The sequence below is a fragment of the Bison bison genome, unplaced genomic scaffold (assembly GCF_000754665.1).
Source record: "Bison bison bison isolate TAMUID 2011002044 unplaced genomic scaffold, Bison_UMD1.0 scf7180017864530, whole genome shotgun sequence".
NCBI classification, from domain to species: Eukaryota; Metazoa; Chordata; class Mammalia; order Artiodactyla; family Bovidae; genus Bison; species Bison bison.
In genome coordinates this window covers 154036-175332 of record NW_011495080.1, presented here as the reverse complement: position 1 = coordinate 175332, position 21297 = coordinate 154036, and the positions used below count along the sequence as shown (strand labels likewise).

Sequence of the window (21297 nt, the reverse complement as noted above, 5' to 3'; positions counted from 1 at the left end):
CTGAGAATCTAGGTCCCCTACTTCAACGACTAAGATGAAAATGCTTCTGGAATAGGTTGTAAGGGGCTAAACTGAGCATGGCCAAAAGTCACCAGGAGACTATGGTTTCCCAGACATAGATTTACATACACTTCTCATTTCAACCAAATTCAGTCTAAATAGAACTTACTTGTGGATTTTTGTGTCTGAGTTGTCTGGTTTGCAAATAACAAAGAGTCAGGGATCCATCCCTTTCAAATCTTGGCTTGGGAGCCTAGAATCTAAATTTAAGCCCACTGAGAAATGTGCTTATTTTGAGACTAGTTAATCTTAAATACCCCTTTCTCCTGAGGTATATAATAGCACCAAAGAAAGCTGACATTCTGGCTAGAAAATGCTGCTCTAATTGATCCTATTTTTTCAAAGCAATCATCTGGCAACGATTTTGAATGAATTCCATGCTGAAATCAGGCTGGAAGGTTTCCTAATAGCTTTTGGGAAACTAAGAACACGTATTTATGCAAGCCCATCATTCCTGGGGAGGGTGACAGGGTGGAGGGGTCCGTAATTGGGAATTACATTAAAATGTCTTAGTCCAGAGGGCTGCCTGGGCTTCTTAAGCATGGGTAAGTATACACCATGCATGCTATACCACATACATGAAAAAATACCATAGAGAACATTAAACAAAGCAAGTAGGAGAGAAAACGATCAGGCCTGGAGACTCTTAGTAAGTCATTAAAGTAACTATTTTTCACCGCTTGTACCTGGAAATTTTCCATCATGAGAGCAGAGAACCTTAGGTCAAACAGAGTTCACATCAAACCAAGGAAGACAATAAGAACAGGGCTTACCTGGGTATATTTAAAAATACTATACACTGGAACTTCAGTTCCTGGATCTTTGGGGTAAGATCGGTCCCATCACACTGCAACAATCAAAGCAGAAAAAGCAAGGGTTTTGAAGCAGGTGCAAGTCTACGAGCCAACTTAGCCGACAAAAACAGGTACCAAAGTCTCACCCTTGTCTTTGTCTGTTGCTGGCGTCGATGGCCATTACTGTGACTGAAAATTTATTCTAACTTTCCCGGCTCCAGAGTTCAGGGCTTGGTTTTGCTTTGACTTCATGTAAAAACAAAGCTGCCATTTGACCAAAATGTTTTTCTCTGGTCTCACAATCCAAGGAACTCTCATTATTCTTAACGTTGGACTGTGATTAGATACTTAGGCTTGTAGTATCAAAATTAAAAGATTTAGGTAGGTAAGTAGGTTTAGTCGCTAAGTCGTGTCTGACTTTTGCGACCCTATGGACTGTAGCCCACTAGGCTCCTCTGTCCATGGGATTTCCCAGGCAAGAATACTGAAGTGGGTTGCCATTTTCTTCTCCAGGAGATATCTTCCTAACCCAGGGATCGAACCTGGGTCTCCTGCACTGCAGGCAGACTCTTTACCAACTGAGCCACCAGGGATTGCAAGATATTGAATATAGTTCCCTGTGCTATGCAGTAAATCCTTAAAAGATTTATGAACACTTAACAAAAGGACAAAGCCTCAAGGTGAGGCCATAGTAATCTCTACCACCATCATCTGATTCAAAAATAGTCATGCATATGACCATTTATTTTCCTTGCTTTTTGAGATAATTTGTCTTTTGAAAATGTTCAATGTAATATTTTGAAAGAAGTTTGAAAGGAATATATCCTGCATGTTTTTTTTTCTAACTATCTATTATAAATTAGCATTATCTCCATTAGTGATTTACTCTTATCAGTGTAATCTCTTATAGACTGCGACTGGTCTTCTGAGATGAACCATTTCATTGGTTCTGGATGTGACTTTGGGTTTCAAGGGCCTCAGATTGGCTTGGCCTCAATACCTTTGTGTGTGGTTTCCCTGATCCACTTGGGGCTTCCCTGGTGGCTCAGATGGTAAAGAATCTGCCTGCAATGCAGGAGACCTGGGTTCAAGCCCTGGGTCAGAAAGATCCTCTGGAGAGGGGAATGGCTACCCACTCCAGTATTCTTGCCTGGCGATCTCCATGGACAGAGCTGCCTGGTGGGCTACAGTCCATGGGTCGTAGAGTCAGACATGACTGAGCAACCAGCACTTTCACTTTGCCTGACTGGTTAGTGCTTTCCTCCAGAGCATCCTCTGACTGCTCAAGGAAGAGGCTTTTCGTTTCCCTTTCTCATTTCCCACTGGTGACAAACATCAAAAGAGGAGCACTCTGGTCAGGATTCTAGGCCTCTTGATGTCAAAGGTATAAAGCCTGCTTTTTATCTGCTCTCCTCACACCCTCATCACAGAATGTACCCCACCCCCACCCCCCGTCTTCTCCTTGGGAGACAGGGTTAAAGCATTCCCAGGATCCTTGCAAATTTCTGAAGTTTTCTTCAGAGGGACTTGCAATCCAGGTTACGATGACTCTGCTAGCCATCAAAGTTGTTTCATTCTCCTCCTCCCAGCTGATCTTAACACAGACTAGTTTTCATGAACATTCTCAAAAACTGTTTCTGGGAAATCTTACAATCCTAAATAAGCAAAGTATTCTCAAATGTTATTTAGATTGGAATGAAGTTCTAGACATTGATCGAAGGTGTTTTCACACTTTCAAAATCTTAAACACACATAAGGTCTCCCAATTGAAGGACTTGAGTTGATAGATGGCTCTACCAGTGAAGAAAAAAATGTAGACATCTTAAATGATCAAAACTGAGTGTTGTAAGCAACTAAAACTTTCAAAAAAAAAAAAAAACAGCATGTGATATCTTAATAGTATGCAAAACAGCACTGTTGCATTACAGCAAAAATCCTATACTTATATATTACTTTATTTAGAACAGAATTATTTTTTTTTTAATTTTCTACTTTCTCCACCTGAAAAAAACATAGTGATTCTAGAAACTCAGCAAATTCTATGAAGATGCACGCCTTACAATATTTTACAAAATTTTCCTATATATTATTGCATTTAAACTTCACAACTCTTTAGGACTGCAGTTTTCAACTTTCTCCCTACTTCAAACACACAAAGGAAAATATTTCCAAACAAAAAAATCTTCCTGTGTACAAGCTCCCGTGTGGATGAATTGAAACAAGAACACATGTGCAGTAGAACAAAAGAAGGATGTATGCAGGTTTTTGTTACTATCCTCTGGGTGTGTGTGTGTGTGTGTGTGTATGTGTGTGTATAGTACTTGTGCACATATTTTGTATTTCTGTGAGATTAGATTATTAACTATTACATCAGAAACACTGACTTCACCCCGTGGCGAAGATAAGATAGTCTGCTGTTATGTGTACATCTATTTGCTCTGACTTCCCATCTTTTCAGTCTCACTCTCAGTGATGTAATTGTAGAAACACCCTTGTATATTTCTGTCATAGCACAATGGTAATTGTTGTTTCAAATGCATGTGCTTTTAGTCATATAGACAAACCTGAATCCCAATTGTTAAGACTTAGTTTCTACTGTTTTTTTTTTTTCTCTTCATAAATAAAAGATGATTACACAGACCAATCCACCTGGAATATTATACCTACTGGCTGATATCAAACCTTTTTTAAGTTTCCGGCTGCCACTTTGGCCTCTCTGCAGGCTTTTTTTAATCCCTGTTCTATGGCCACCCATGCCTGAGACATTTCTCAACAGGAAGACTGCCAGATGGGGGAGAAAAGCTCTCCAGTGGTGTGGAGACGCACGGAGTTTAATTTCCACCCAGCTGAGTTAAACAGTAAACACCATTCAATATAGTCACTGCCCTCCACTCACTGGCTCTCCAGGCAGGTGCTACAATGTTCCCAATAATGCAAAAAAATACTGGGACAAGAAGGAAAGTTTATTTTTGGCTATTTGCAGGCCCCCACAGAAGAAAAAGGTTAAGTCTCAGGCAAGGTTGCTGCTACTTAAATAACCATCGTTTTATCAAAATTAAGATTTTCACAGTTGAATGGACTATGTCTCTTTCTCGTATCTAGATTTAAAAAGGCAATATTCCAGTTTTCAAGAGTTGCTACGACTAAAGGATACTAGCTTTTCATTAGTATTTTATGAGAACTGAAACATCTGAAAGCGATGCCAAAGGCTGTTAGTAGTAATGTCTTTGTTTCAAATGATTTAGGAGATTTGTGTCTTGTATGTGGTTTATTGGTGTCAAGAAAATTGAATATTTATTTTAGGCTCCTCTGTATTCCTCTATAAATCCATTAGTTTAAGGTCATATATTTTTCTCTATTTGCATGTATACCCTTTATCCTACCCCCTTCTGTCACAAATGCTATTCTTTATCCATTCCACAATAAATCCAAGCATCGCTGTATTCCCATTTCTTTTTCCTCATGTGTATATTTTTCTGTGTTTCATATTTCACTTTACTTATACAGGTATGTGCAACAGTCATGCTCATTCCCTCTTTCAACTTGTTTACTTCAAGGAAACACTTTATCTTTCTTAATAATTAATGATATGCTATTATAAAATATATCTTTTAGAGAAAAAAATGACTTCCCATCTCCCTTGCCTCCAAGATGAGTATCCCCCAACTTGAGATAGAGATTCAGAAGTAAACAGCAGCCAGAAAAACTCCTAAGTGGTAAGGGACCTTGACCAGGCTAGAGAGTAAGTGACCACAAAATACTAAAATCAAAGTATTTTTCTAAAATGAAGACTCTTCAGATAGCCTGGGAATAAAGCTAGTTGTTTGGTGAACATCTATTTCTACTTCAAGACCCAGCTCAACATCCTTGCTTTGATGACTTCCCTGACTACACCAGGGGAAGTTTGCATTTCTCCTTTTGTGCCACCAGCATATGACACAAACAGTCGAATAGCAACATTTATTCTAATGTTCTGCCATGAGTTAGGTGCCCTTCAGCATGACCAAACCATGAGTTTTTTCAGGAGCAAAATCCATCCATGTTATTTAACTTCATCCTCTGTTCAGTGCCCAACACATAACTTAATGCTTCTAAATGTTGGCTGAATACACCACACTCAATTCAGTTCAAGTTCTATGCAGCCCGCTGATTGAGTACATACTGGTATTTGGGGTTTACGTTAGGGACATGATATTTACATTCAAAGCGAAATGAGTCAACACGTGCAATACTTACGACAACTTTAACATGTTTGGATAAATCTCTAGAGCTTCTCTGTAGGAAATCAGAAAAAGCTGCCTATACCACAAGGAAAGAAAGAAAAAAAATGCTTCATTACACAGTTATGCCAAAGCCCTGCTTCTGTGATAGATAGGTCCTAGGAATTCTGAGTTATGCAAAAATACAAAATATAAAACGAATTCTCTACAGTAAAGTAGTGCAGAGGCTGTCAAGTTGAAATCTTTCTCTTTGTTTTCAAAATGTAACTTATCATAAAATTTAAGATAGCAGTAGGAGAGAGAAAATATAGGTAATTTCAAGGGTCAGTTTGGAGATCTGACAGCCTTTCCTGACCTTCCTGTTCATCCAGTAGATGCTGATAAAATCTTTAACTCTCCACTGAGACTGTCTTGTTTCGCCTCTTTTTTACTTTAATCCCCTCTATCCAGTGGTATAAACTTAAGCACACTTTAAAAATTAGTATTTTGGAGGCCCTCTTTTTTTTTTTTTCTTTCTAGCCATTCACATCCAGGGATGTCCCTGAGAAGAAGTAAAAAGAAGAATGCCCCTTTATTTCATTTATGCTTCCATGAAAAAACTCTCCATGGTCTCTTAATTTTGCATCCAAATGTCAATGCATAGGATACATACCCTTGTGAAAACTACATTCTTACCCAAGACTTACCATACATCTTTCAGTCTACCTAATTTTCCAGTTCTCTAGCTTGACTTTGATGTTTGCTTTTCACACCACTTCTTGACTATCATTCCCACTCAGCGTGCAGGCTTTAAAGTTCAAAGATAATGAACTCTCTGCCAACCGACTTAAGAAATATACCCTTACTTTTATTCTTCAACCAACACATTAAGCATTAACTCTATATAAACATAAGGCTTGCCGGGTAGTACAGTGGTAGAAAATCTGCCTGCCATGCAGGAGACCTGGGTTCGATCCCTGGGTTGGGAATATTCCCCTGGAGAAGGAAATAGCAACCTATTCCAGTATTCTTGCCTGAAGAATCCCATGGACAGAGGAGTCTGGCGGGCTACAGTCCATGAGGTCACAAAGAGTTGGACATGACTGAGCACACACACACATACATAGACACACATGTAAACATCTGTGATGTGTATGTAATTATTAGCATAGTATATTAGCATCTCTATTACCATCAGTAAATTAGTATAAATCACATGTAATCATTAAAAAATGAAATGTATACTTACCCCTGCATAGAACATTTTATTTCGAAAACGACTGTTGAATTTCTCTGGATTTGCTTCTGTGAAAGGGAAAAGGTGGTTTTGTTACACAGACTTCATTAGAAGTAGTGAGTTAGATTAGCTCCTCCACGTTCTCTCTGTCCCTCCCCATCCCAAGGAACCAACAGCTTCATTATCCTGTTTCCCTCAGTTATAGGCAGTTGGCACAATAGCCCAGGGATACAAAATGTAGCCCCAAACTGTCATCAGTGGCAATATCAACTGAGACATGCAAATTATTAGGCTCCACCCTAATCCTACTGAATTAGAATGTCTGGGGGTTGGGGTCTGGTCTAGGAATCTGGTTTAACAAGTTCTCCAGGTGATTCCCATGCACATTAAAAGCTGAGACACTCTGGACTCTATTCAAAATAGAGGAGCAGCATCAGAAGAAAGAGAGAAGGGAGAAGGGAGAGGGTCCATTGTCTGCTTTGACCTCCATGGAGCACAGCTTCCATAAACTATGTATGAGCTCAAATTTAATATAGGGAATCTGGATAAAAATCAATGAAGATTTTGCTGTCACAGTTTGCAAGAACTCCTAACTACCATCTACACTCTTGTTTGTGACAGGCCTCGAAAAACCATTTGATTTAGTGAAGATATGTAAATATTGTATGTATATATATGTATGTGTGTGTATATATATATGTATATCTATCAGCTTCCAGGTGGCTCGGTGGTAAAGAATCTTCTTGCCAATGCAGGAGATGCAGTTTGATCCCGAGGTTGGGAAGATCCCCTGGAGAAGGAAATGACAGCCCACTCCAGCATTCTTGCCTGGGAAATCCTTCCTCTCAGAGGAGCCTGGGAGGCTATAGTCCATGCGGTTGCAAAGAGTCAGACACAGGTGAGCACGCACATACAGACAGATATAGATACCTACAGATGACCCGCAGAATGGACTCAGGGCAAAAGACAGCAAAGGCTCTGACTAAGAACGGTTTAATTTTGTGTTTGTTCCTGGACGTTATATAGGATGAAGACCATAAATAGATTAAATAAGAATCTTCATCAGAGAATGTTCACATGAATTCAAGGGATGATAAATCCCCAAATGAAATACTATTTCCTTACACTCTTTCTGATAAAATTCCAAGACATTCCAAAGGAACCCACTGTCAACGCTCATCTTCTGCTATTTTGTTCATTTGTTATCCTTTTTTAAGGAATAGCTCTTTCTCCAAGTCATTTCTCATCAGACAGCTGGCTGACTTGCTGCAAGTGTCCAAATCCCAACCCTGTATTTGAATGGCAAGCATGACACCAAATGGCAAAGTTCACAGAAACCAAAATTTTACCTACAATAGCCTGCCTTCTGGCCCCTATAATTTGCATCCTTCACATGTGAAAAACACATTCACTTCCTCCCAGGTCCCAAAAGGTCTCATTCCCATTACAGCATCAACTCAAAATCCAAAGACCTCATCTAAATCTCATTAGTTCAAACTTGCCAAATCTCATCATCTAAATCATCTAAATGATTTGGCTCTGAATGTAATCCGTTTATAATGATGACGAAACCCTGGGTATAATCCATTCCATTATTTTAACATATTAATCCCATCTTTGTGTACAGCACAATAACATATGTGCCATTAGAATGGAGTCCAAAACTCTACTTTTATCTGTAATTGGTCTTGCCGATTAGGGAGATATTAGCAAATATAAGTTTAACGCTAGGTTTATAAAAGCCAATAAGCAATTTGAACGCCATATAACTCATGTGTGCGTGCTAAGTTGCTTCAGTCGTGTCCAACTCTTTGTGACCCCATGGACTGGAGCCCACCAAGCTCCTTTGTCCATGGGATTCTCCAGGCAAGAATACTGGAGTGGATTGCCATACCCTCCTCCAGGGAATCTCCCCAATCCCATGTCTCTTACCTCTCCTGCATTGCCAGGCAGGTTCTTTACCACTAATGCCACCTAGGAAGCCCATATAACTCATACATCTTCCAAATTATCTGCATTGGATATTAACCCAATCTTAAGACATCAGTTATGTATACATAAATGACTTCAAAATCTGTGCCTACAGTGACAGCGTCACCTTCAGTTAAAATCCTATGTGTTATAAAAATCTTTTCTTTCAAAGTCACTGCACCTTAAGGACAAATATTTTTACCAGCATTATCTTCATTTTTCTAACACCACGGCAAAAATCTTTCACTCTGTAGTAACTTGTCATCTAACCCACCTTTATCACAAGCTCCTTTGTCCCTCTGTATTTTTCTTTCCTGTCTGAAATGCCCTTACCCATTTCACTTCTTGTCTACATCACATTCCTTCTTTATTTCCCACCATATTCCCCCCTACCCTTTCTGGAAACTTTCCCCTGATACTTTTCTTCTGTCAACAATCCCCACCAAACTCCCATACTACTCACTGCCTATACATCCTCCCCTTACTATATACTCCCTCTACTTTTATTTGTCTTTTGTATATGAGCCTATTCTCCAATTTAACATTCCATTCCTATAGCAGACATTTGAGACAGCCACTGGACTTGGCACAGGAGGATAAAAATAAGAGAGTCTTTTGCCCTTATGTTGTTTAAAGAGGGGAAGACAGATCTGAAAATGAAAATGAAAAATGTCACTCTGTATATGCCATAAAAAGATGTCTATATAAGACGACTCCACGGACTGTAGCCCGCCAGGCTCCTCCATCCATGGAATTTTCCAGGCAAGAATACTGGAGTATTCCTTCTCCATATAAGATGAAATGGGGGTGGCAGGGGGGAGTGGGGTCCACACACAGAGAAAATCAAAAGTGTCCCAGAGGCAAGTACACTTGAATCTAGAATGATGAGTAGATGTCACACTGAGGTTCACGATGGAAAAGAAGGTTACAGATAGAGAAGCTTGGACAGGGTTTCTCAAAGGCCAACTGTGCCTGAGTCTCACCACCTGGGCAAGAGCCTGGCAGTGTGTCCTTTGCAGTGATGGTGATGGTGAAATTTAGCAGTCCACCGAAAATAACACCTTTTCAAGGAAATCTGTCAGTTCACCATATGAATCATGAAACATTCATAATCCTTTGAAACATGCTGATCTGCATGCCTCTTTATATTCAGAGAAAATAGCAAATCCCAAATCAAATTTAAATACTGCCTCTTCAGGAGTCATAATTGTATTTCCTTGACCTTGTAGTGTAAGGTTCAAATCCTCTGAATAATAAGCAACTTCAATGAGGGTATGACTCAAGTGTCCAATCTCAGACTAAAAGTTTGATGTGTTTAATATTCTTCATGTCCCCCAAAGACGACTATCTAATTCACATAGATGGCAAAGTGAGACCTAGCTTTGCTACCTGATAACCTTAATCATTGTTACCATGACTATATAATAGTGGACTAGAGTATTTTCAGTGTACTTCCTCAAGTACTGTCATAATGCAATAGTGTAAAGTACTGGCAAGATTCCAACTGACAATTAAATGACCAATCCTATTAAATCTCTGACTTTTATTCCAAATGTTCTGTTACCAACAGTTCAGCCAGACATGGCTTAGCCACTTTGAGAAGAATAAAACAGCATTTATTTTCCTATCAAATAAAATATACCTTCTTCTTTTAAAAATTTACTTTTTGGCTGCACCACACAGCATATTGGATCTGACTTCCTTGACCAGGGATCAAACCCACATCCTCTGCATTGGAAGCATGGAGTCTTAACCACTGGCCTAGCTGGGAAGTCCAATATACTTTCTTTTTGATCAAATTATTCAAAGGTTTGCATTATTTACATACAAAGTGAATCAAAATGTTCAGCCTTTCTTTACTGCTTATTTTCTTTTCTACTGGTAATTCTAAAAGCATTTACACAGAAAACGCCAATAATAAACTGTCTCAAAATGAATGTCATTTTAATTGTCCCTTCTAAAAGAAATACAATACAGATAGTAATAAAAGTCTGCAACTGTCCCATGTCAATTTGATGGGCTATTTCGTATCTATGCCAAAAACTTTTTGCAATTGAATTTTTTAGGATTCTGCTTTAGTGAGATTTGTATTTATTACCCAGTCCATGTAAACGGATTGGCATAATTCCCAATTTATTGTATGTTTTGACTAATATCTAGTAGGTTATTCTATGTAAGGTTATTTTTTTTGGAATGGCTCTCATGAGGCTTTGAATCACTCTGCAAGTATCGGATGCAAATGATACAAGCTTTGTCATGAAGTCACAGTCCCTGAGCAGCTGTGTTAGAGAACAGTTTGGAGTCTCAACTGTGGTTTGCATGTCTTCCAGCCACTATCTATCAACAAAAATAAGTACATATGACCCTAATGAAAATGAAGCTTCACTTTCTTCCTCCTCCTCCTGCAGTGAAGCTTGAGATTTCTTGACTATCCAGGTAAAAATATGGGGAAAACCCAAATAAACAGAAAACAGCAAAAAAAAAAAAAAAAGAAAGAAATTAGCCTGATGGGCTTCCCTGGTGATTCACTGGTAAAGAATCCACCTGCCAATGCAGGAGACACTGGTTTGATTCCTGATCTGGGAAGATCCCACATGTCACAGAGCAACTAAGCCCGTGCACCGCAACTACTGACCTTGTTCTCTAGAGCCTAGGAGCCATAACTACTGAGCCCAGGTGCCACAGCTATTGAAGTCCACGTACCCTAGAGCCCATGCTAGGCAACAAGAGAAGCCACGGCAACGAGAACCCCCTCACATTGCAACTAGACAGTAGCCCTGGCTCACCACAACTAGAGAAAAGCCTGTGGAGTGATGGAGGTCCAGTATAGCCCAAAATAAATTATATTAAAAGAATAGCTTGAGTAATTATACCTTTCATCATTAATAATGATTTCTTTTTTGCTTAATGCAAAAAAGATGGACTAACAGATTCTAAAAAGTCCACACCTCTGGTATAGACACATCAGCCAATCTGTTTCAACATTTCGTGTATATTTATTGTGTACCGCCATCTCTAGATCCTCTCCATGAACATGGTATTCATTACTCTCAGTCAGCATCAATCCTCCCTGACTAGCTCTTTAGTCACTGTTCTTCCTCTTTTTTTTTTTTTTTAATCACTTCTTGGTCATTCACTGACTTTAGTTTCTAGTCAAACCTAAAGACTGGCAGTCCTGAGTCCTGGAGCACACATCCGGTCCTGATCTTTACTGTCTTTGAGACCCTAAACAATGAGGCTTCAGGGTAACATCTGTAATAAGCTCCTATCTTATTGAGCTCCCAAGGTCACCATGAAAGTTCAAATGGAGAAAGAGCAGTAAGCACACTGTGGGCACTTAGGTGATATGCAGACAAAAGGGGACCCGCAAAACACCCGCTGGAAACTTCCTCCCTGGGAGACGGAAAGGGACGCTGTCCTTACCTCTGGATTCGTGGAACTCCAATGTGACGTGCGCATCGAATCCGAGGCTGAAGTAGTTATTGAAAACATTCAGAGGAAGCTGCAATGACGAACAAAGGCAGAGGTAAAGTTGAAAGCCAGACACCTGTCTGTGGGGCAAGTCCCGGGGAGAAGACCAGTCACAACCCAACGCAGTGGGGTCTACATAGAAGGAACAAGGGATTTTTGAATTAATTCTTTAAGGAAAGCTCAACTCATAGGATACTCCCAAGAATTTTAAATAGTTTAGGAAACAAGAGACACAACACAAATTATTAAATGAGAATCATTCTTGTGGATAGTATAACACGAGAATCTTAAGGGCTGAGGGATGCACATTTGTAACAGTTAAAAGGGATGATTCACTAAACAAACTCTGCAAATAAATTTAATTGTAAGGATCACATCTAACCTTCTTAATCAGTGGATGCACATTTTTTGAAGAACTTATGTTCAGCAAATTAATATTGCAACTGAAAATAAATACAATTTACCCTTATTTTCTAAAAATCTATATATTTTTGACAAAAGTCATGTAAGCAATAAGCCAGTGGGAGCCATTTAACTATTCTCAACCTAGAGAAAAACTAAAAGCTAGTTAAGACAGTAGCACTGACATAAACACACTACCATGTGCGAAACAAATAGCCAGTGGGAAGTTGCTGTAGCACAGGGAGCTCAGCTCGGTGCTCTGTGACGACCTAGGGGTGGGATGGGATGGGAGGGAGGGGACACATGTCTACTTAAGGCTGATTCACACTGTTGTACAGCAGAAACCAACACAACATCGTAAAGCAATTATCCTCCAATTAGAAATAAAATATATGTGTGTGTGTTTATTAGTATTCAGATTTTTATTTACTCTATTAACTCTTAGATCTTTAACAGGACCATGAAATATGCAAACACAAACACATAGAAATATACATAAGCCTCAGCTTTCCTTGCCAGAGTCCTCTGGGTCCCTGGCTGTTACTGCTGCAAGTTGAGTAAAGGGGAGAACTATGTAGTCTGAAGTCCTGCATTAAAATTACAAAGCTGACATGATCTGAAGGCCTTTGGTTTAACGTTAGAACAATTAGGAAAGCATGTGGGAAATGCTAGAAGGCATATGGTGGTTCTTCCACTTTTTCTTCTGCAACTCAGATTGGAAGGTAAATGTTAAAGTAAACAGAGGGGAAACATTATCTCAGCCTGCATGATGTTTCCAGATAATGATCAGGTTGATCCTCCAGAGAGAAATGCACTCCTCTTCTATTAGAAATAAGTGTTTATCCTCAAGATTTCAAAAATTACTGGGTTTCCCATGCCCCTTGATTAGTAAGATTTTTCTCTTTGACTAGAGCAATAATCTTGTTGCAGTAAGAGAAAAATGAAACGAGAGGAAGAGTCAGAAAGAGAGCAAGAGAGAGATTATTAACAATACAGAAACACAGAAATTGAAACAAAGGATGAACCCATCCATGGAAGGCTGACTCAGAGCATGTACTGATTCAGAGGTCAGCTCAGCCCTTAGAAGTGGTTACAACTGACTGGAGAAGGGAGAGAAACTAAACGCACAGAGCAATGCCAAAACATGTCTCACTCTCCTGGCTTCACATTTGAGAATGTCCAGTTCCTGCACTTAAACGAAAATACAAGTCCTTAGGAATGACAGCAAGGGTTGGTGATCCTGCCAAAAGCACAGATATGTTCATTTCTACCATTTATGTTCTTTTGGCTACGATTCTAACCCATGTCTCAGCATCCGCTGATAACATAGGAGAACATCTGGTCACCATCCTCTAAATAACATCACAATTTAATCTGTTTTAAGAGTTCTTATTCATATTTTCCAGGAAAAATTGCCCCAATTTCCTACACATCTCCTTACAAATCCACTTTTGAAACCCTTTAATTATCTGGATTAATGTCCCCAGGCTGCATCAAGAAGTCTTTCCATTTCTTAAGCTGTTGGGAAGAGAATTAAATAGAGATTGCTATTGAGGGCCTAGCCATTCCAAGTTGAGTGGGGACAGGACCTTAACATTTCCATATGGCACATTTCTTTGTACTTTAGCTGTTTTATGCCCAGTTTCTATAAGTCAAATATATTACAAAGAAATATTATATCCCAAGACGATACTTGCTTAAACAACACTGTGACCTGACGAACTCAAGGTCAACTGAGCCATCATGATAACTACGAAAAACCTTAGTTTCTGGATCACAGTTTAGGTGGAAAACACTATGAAGATAAGACAAAACGTGTTTTAACCAATTTTAGTCAAATAGGTAACTTGAGCTTCTACCACAATTGGTTGGGATCTTGATGCTCATCAACAAAGGTGCATTTGCTGTTGTTTACTAAGTTGTATCTGACTTTTTGTGACCCCATGGACTGTAGCCCACCATGCTCCTTTGTTCATGGGATTTCCCAGGCAAGAACACTGGAGTGGGTTGCCATTTCCTTCTCCAAGGAAAGGTGCACTGGTTTGGTCTAAAATGATACCGGATTCAAAGGCCGAAGCACCATGAAATCCTGGCTTCAACCAATGGTGTGATCCAGTAGAGCAGGGATGCTACACGGATGCTGGGCCTTCACCCTATATCTACTTAACCAGAATCTCTGGGAACAGGGCCTTGTGATCTGCATTTCAGAGGCACACTGCCTGGAGATTCTTACACAACAAAAATGTGAAAACACTATCATGGAATAAAAAGGCAAAGGAATAGAAAACAAGTGGCTACTCAGAAACCTATCAGATTTATATGAAATTGAAGCCAGAACTTAAAACTGAATTTTCCCCTGAAGCTCTATAGTAGCATCTTTATAATTATATCCCTTGGTTTGTGAGATACAAGTTTAATCACTAAAGGAAAAACGCTAAGTCAAACATTTATTTAGGTGTATCTTCGCATCCCAAACAAGTGATGAAATTGGAATTTTTGCTATCAGACCAGAAGTCTCAGATGGTATCTTTCTATTGAAAGACCCTGTGCCTAATGTTTTCAGGCCATATGACTTTTTTTTTTTAATCTCCTCATAGTTTTAAGACTTTGCAATGAGTCTGAAAGATTAGAAAACTGATATATTTCTTTCTGGTGTGGAATTTGAGGACAGAGAATAGCTCCCTGCGCTACAGAAGCACTTGGAATCTTGATCTTTAGAAGTCTATGGTGCAGAATCACTGGATAGCATTATTCTCACAGCCCTAGTAGCCATAACCTCTATAGGAGGTAATCAGACATAATCCTCTGGCCAGGAATGTACTTCCTGTGGCTCAAGCAGAAAATACTCCAGGGTTCCCTTTCTGCAGAAGGGAAAACTCTCTAACCTTACACACGCCATCTTCCAGTTCTTCAGGAGGCAAGTCTGGGTTTCTTTCCACGTGGAGATTCCAGCGATCCAGCTGTACAATCGTCCCATCTTCTACTTGGCAAAGGATCTTAGAAACAGGCTCATCAGTGTAGCCCTAAGGAATCAAAGAACGAACACACTGCTGTCTGGAATAGTGGACAGTACAGCCAAAGGTATTGAGAGTTCATGCCAGGTGGAGACCTTCTGCTACAGCTCTCTCTTTATTTTCCAATTAACCAGGCTGAGAGTAAACTGTTTTCCTTGAGATATTTAGAATTTAAGACAATAGTCACGGGTACTGTGCACAGAAATACTCTCTCTAGTTGGTTTGAGCAGAAGAGTGACTTCTGTCAGCAACCAAGAAGTAAAGTCAATGGCAGTCATTTGAGAGCCATGCTGGATGGCTGTTTCTATCAGGGTGAAAACAGATTTCCCCACGTCTTGCTCTAGAGAAATCTGGAGGATACACAGAACAAGTGTATGTGGAGAAGCAGGAAAATAATCAAGCGATATCTGCTAGATGATTTCTAATATTCCATTTCACTCACCTCTCCCTGACCTTGTCCTAAGACACCATCCCTTTCAGGACCTAAGGCAAGTCTGACTGATGAACAGTCCTGCTAGGGAGCTATCTATTTACTCCTTGAACATACATGACTGATGGCATGATTATTAAGGATGATCAAGTCACTGATTTAGATAAGAGGAACTAATACTGATAAATACATTAGCTGCTTCATGAGAATATATTATTTATACTATGCTTACTTAAAATTGAAAAAAGACCTCTGGGAAATTAATTCACCCCAGGCCAAATAAATATCTGCTAATATCCTGACATAATTATCACACATGGGAGGTTAATACACCCAAAAGCCAGATTAATACCTGCTAATATCTGAAGATAATTTTCGAGCCCAGCTCAGGCAATAATTTCCTATGAGCAGTTAAACAGCCAGTCAGGCAGCACATGTTAGCATATTATGCTTTCTTATTTTCCTAATACTGTAAAAAATATTAATGATGATGATGATGATAATAATAGTTTTTAAATGACTGTTGTTGCTGTTTAATCACTAAGTCAAGTCCGACACTTTGCAACCCCACAGACTGGAGCCCACCAGCCTCCTCTGTCCGTGGATTTACCAGGCAGGAACCCTGGAGTTGGTTTGCTATTTCCTTCTCCAGGGGATCTTCCTGACCCAGGGATCAAACCCACATCTCCTGTATTGCAGGAGGATTCTTTACCACTGAGGCACCCGGGAAGCCCCTTTTAAATGGCTGGTTAGTGGGAGATAAACTACTTCCAACAAGCCTGCCTGAAGTTGACTCCAGGGTGAAAAGGAAAATTGGTTACCTGTATAGCCAAAAGCCTGATGACATTGACCAGAAAACTAAACGCTCAAAGCCATGACTCTTCCAAAGTAAGAATCAGAAATCTGAACCAGATGCACCAGGGCAGGACTAGGGGTCAGGAGCAATTTGAGTCTCTGTAATTGCTTAATATGAGGACCAATCCACCCCCTGGATACCTGTGACTACTGTCTTTTCATGGATACCTCAGACCCAGACCTGTGTACTAAAACCCATTTTTAAAAATAAAACTTCCTCTTCTCTAGCTGACTATAGATTTAAACTGAAGATAAAACCATGGTTCACGGGGACCTTGATTCTCAACTCTAACTTGTTCCTTGAACAAGAGGAGCACATGTGCCTCCACTGGAGCCTCTGTGGATTCGGGGACTCCACTGCTTCATGACGTGGGCAGCCCCTGAGAACATGCTTACCCCTCCCCAGTTGAGAGTCCGAGCCAGGTCATTCCCAGTCCCCAGAGGAAGGACCCCGACGGGAGGCTGAGGGCTCAGCTGCAGTTCATCCAGAATGGAAAGGATCCAGCCCACCTACAGACATTTGGGGGCCAGAAGAGATAGAAGAAAGATAAATAAGTTACAAAGAAGACAACCTGAGAATAGGAGGCTTTAAAAGGAGCAAAACAGAATAGGCATATTTTTCTTTAAAAATCCAGCAACCAGGAAACAGAAAGGGCACTTATCGCAAGCAGCTTCAGTGTGCCAAGTCTCTTCAAACGGAAAAAGAACCATATTGTATACACCATTTCATATAAACAAAACTAGACCCGTTCATCACGTGTTTAAACAGTACGTGTATGTGCTCGGTCATATTTGACTCTTCGCCCCATGGACTGTAGCCATGGGCTTGCAAAGAGTCAAATGCAGGCTCCTCTGCCCATGGCATTTTCCAGGTAAGAATACTGGAGTGGGTTCCCATTTCCTTCTCCAGGGAATCCTCTTGACCAAGGGACTGAACCCACATCTCTTGTGTTTAACTAGAGATCTACTTTAAAATTCAAGAGAGTTTACAATTTAGGGAGGTTGGTTCATCCCTAGGGCATTTCAGGAAATCAGACTAAATCTCAATTCTGGCTCACACTGGCATTGTCATCTTGATTAAATATTTAACCTCAGTAAGACTCATTTATTTGATTTTCAAAATGAGGATAATAATACCTACCTCACAAGACTGTTTATAGATTAAAACTAAAACATATATAAAAACCTTGATATGGTGCATAGCTTATGGAAGTACTCATTAAATGGTTACTCTGTATGTTATCATCTTAGAAATTAGTAGTGCTTTCCTAAATATCCCTACATTCCTCTTAATGAAACATTAAAAAACATAATTATGGATGAACTTAGTACTTATTATAAGTTTAGGCAGAAAATGGATACTTATATACTAGAATCATATTCCTGTTCTATCTTTTTCTAAGATAAATAATACTTGGTATTTTGTCTTATTATAACTATTTAGAAAAATTACCCCAAACTTGGAAACAGCAAAAAGAAACTTGAATATTGTCACAGTGTCATTCTAGAGCAGTGTCACAGGCTTATTTAAGAACTTTATGAGTGTTAAGTTACTGAGAATTTTTGTCCTGTAGAGACACAAACATTGATAAGAGAAGAGCACTTTAAATGCTCTGGTTCTATTCCCCCATCAGAACATAAACCAATTTTGTCTCAAATTTAGAAAAATTATTCTGGTATAAACTACATAATTCTTTTCCTCTTCTTCTCCAATAAACTGGCGGTATTATCTTGCTAACTCCTTTATTACAAACCTAAATAAAGTTTTTAATATTTATTGATTCTAAAGTTGTTTGAGAATCATGTTTCAAATTTTTTAAAACTGTATTTTAACAGTACATTTATTGAACACTACTATATATAAAGCATGGAAATAAGGAATTGAAATAAAAAGATGAGTGAGACACTCTAAGGTAAGGCAGAATGGTTGCTCTCAAGGATTTTACAATTAACAAAAAGAGGGGCATACTGATCTTTCCTGTGTGCTAGTCCCTGAGCAAAGCTTTCTACTGAATTATTAAACTTTAAAACAACTCTCTACAATAGATATAATTTTCATTCCCAATTCATAGACAAAGAAACCAAGGCTTGAAAGGTTCAGTGACCGCCTTAACATCACATCATTTATATGGTAGAGCTGACATTCAAAGCTAGGCTTGCCACACATCAAAGGCCAACCTCTGAGCGACTCTGGTGCAAGGAATGTTTCAGTAAAGAACTAAACTCAGCTCCCAAGTGGCCTGACCATCCCAGAGTCAATGGCATGGACCTCTGGGATCTTTGGAGCACTGGGGAATCCTTCAGTTCAGTTCAGTTTGTCACTCAGTCATGTCCGACTCTTTGGACCCCGTGAACTGTAGCACGCCAGGCCTCCCTGTCCATCACCAACTTCCGGAGTTCACCCAAACTCACGTCCATTGAGTTGGTGGTGCCATTCAACCATCTCATCCTCTGTCGTCCCCTTCTCCCACCCTCAATCTTTCCCAGCATCTGGATCTTTTCAAATGAATCAGCTTTTCGCATCAGGTGGTCACAGTATTGGAGTTTCAGCTTCTACATCGGTCTTTCCAATGAACACCCAGGACTGATCTCCTTTAGGATGGACTGGTTGGATCTCCTTGCAGTCCAAGGGACTCTCAAGAGTCTTCTCCAACACCACAGTTTAAAAGCATCAATTCTTCAGTGCTCAGCTTTCTTTATAGTCCAACTCTCACATCCATACATGATTATTGGAAAAACCATAGCCTTGACTAGATGGACCTTTGTTGACAAAGTAATGTCTCTGCTTTTCAATATACTGTCTAGGTTGGTCATAACTTTCCTTCCAAGGAGTAAGCATTTTTTAACTTCATGGCTGTAATCACCATCTGCAGTGATTTTGGAACCCAGAAAAATAAGGTCAGCCACAGTTTCCCCATCTATTTGCCATGAAATGATGGAGAATCCTTGGAATCTGCTTAATCAAATTCAGTTTATTTGCAGATTTATTAACTGAGCTACACAGAGGCTATGTTATTTGCTCAAGATCAAATAATCAGAAGTGAAAGAAGCAAGAGTCATAACTAGGTCTGCTGACCCCTTATCTAAAACCCTTTCTCCTCCACGGTGACTATTTTTTAGGATGTCAAACTTGCCCATCCATCAAGAAGCCTAAAATTGTGCTTACCTTTTAGAAAGGGGTAACACAATGCTGGCCCAAGGCGGGAAACTAAAAATTCAGATCTACACGAGAGTCCACAAGTCCCCTAATTTGCTCAAACTGAGCAAAACACCCCTAGACAAGTCCTCAGATTCCCATCCAGGGCTTCTTTAGCTCTTCTTTGACACAACACTCACTAAGCTTGCTACTGAAATAAAAGGAAAAAAAAAATGCCAGACACTAAAGTAGTGCTAATGACTGTTAGAGGTTGTTCCTTGGCCACTGAAAACACAAATGAGATCGAGTCAAAGCAGAGGCCTCTAATAAATGATGAGAAGGGGGTTTAAAGGTCATGAAAAAGGACATGAAAACTCAGAAATCCCAACAATCTGGGCTCCCTGACTACAGCTGTAAACAGCCCTGAGTAGAACCAGAGACTCTGAGAGAGGAGGTGGAACTTACTGGAAATCTAATTCCATATCCCATATACAGCAGGGAAAAGAAGACAGACTCTTTAACTTCTCTGAGAGATGCTCTGGCAGCTCCCCTATTCTGATTTATACTCACAAGTCAAATCTAAGTTCTTTTAGGTAGATTGAAATGAGAAATATTTTTCTTGTGGTCCTTTGAAGTAGGTCTGTCTTTTCTGGATAAAATAATGCTATGAGTTCACACTTTGAACATTCTATTTCCCTCCAGACATAAAAATAAGAGGAAAAAAAAAAAGTCTCCGTGGGTCAGAAACAAAGAAAGCACAGGGGGCAAGCAGAGGAAGCCAGGCGTTTGGCTTCTGTCTGATTACAGGGGATAAAAGTTCACCCCTTGCTGGCAGGAGGCTGTGTATGAACCAGACTCCCTATGTGGTCAGAAGAAAAGAGGCCAAGAAGAGAGGGTGAGGAGCCACTGCCTGAGGCCTTCATCCACAGAAAGCTGTGATGCCTTAGGGCTGGAGGGATAAAGCTTCTATTAGTGAGCTGAGATGCCCATGAGCTTGTTGACACACCCGAAACACCCCTGACCCAGGGTCAGGATGGAGCCCTAACCATTTACAGAAAACCCAACTCGAGCCTCAGGATCCTGGAGACCATTAAAACTACTGGAAAAGATTAGTACAAGGGTGCAGAGAAAGAAAAGGGAAAAATCAAACACAGCCAAACATCTTCCTCTGAAGTCGAGCCTGCAGAGAGAAATTCTAAATACCAGAAAGAACACTAAGAGTAAGACAGACCAGAAGGTCAGAGAATAATTTACAACCCATGAAACACAAATAATTGTCAAGTAACTTTGAAATAAGTGTCCCATAACTTCCACGAATTGATAAAGTGTCTCCTAATAGATCTTTATTTTTTGTGTCAAACTTTATTTTGGGGGCTCCAAAATCACTGCAGATGGTGACTGCAGCCATGAAATGAAAAGATGCTTACGCCTTGGAAGGAAAGTTATGACCAACCTCAGCAGCATATTTTAAAGGAGAGACATTACTTTGCCAACAAAGGTCCGTCTAGTCAAGGCTATGGTTTTTCCAGTGGTCATGTATGGATGTGAGAGTTGGACTGTGAAGAAAACTGAGCCCCGAAGAATTGATGCTTTTGAACTATGGTGTCGGAAAAGACTCTTGAGAGTCCCTTGGACTGCAAGGAGATCCAACCAGTCCATCCTAAAGGAGATCAGTCCTGGGTGTTCATTGGAAGGATTGATGTTGAAGCTGAAACTCCAATACTTTGG

At 39.9% G+C, this 21297-nt stretch overlaps 1 protein-coding gene across 1 annotated transcript in view; it reads right to left on the bottom strand.

Moving 5' to 3' along the window:
* Positions 1 to 21297, bottom strand: part of DGKI (diacylglycerol kinase, iota) — a gene marked incomplete at its 5' end in the record, with an annotated part of 321800 nt that overhangs the window by 197418 nt on the left and 103085 nt on the right. The window contains 6 exons of the mRNA XM_010831746.1: positions 834 to 907; positions 5091 to 5153; positions 6303 to 6358; positions 11685 to 11763; positions 15020 to 15157; positions 16830 to 16943. Of these exons, the coding sequence (XP_010830048.1) occupies positions 834 to 907; positions 5091 to 5153; positions 6303 to 6358; positions 11685 to 11763; positions 15020 to 15157; positions 16830 to 16943 (524 nt within the window). The remainder of the gene's footprint in view (positions 1 to 833; positions 908 to 5090; positions 5154 to 6302; positions 6359 to 11684; positions 11764 to 15019; positions 15158 to 16829; positions 16944 to 21297) is intronic.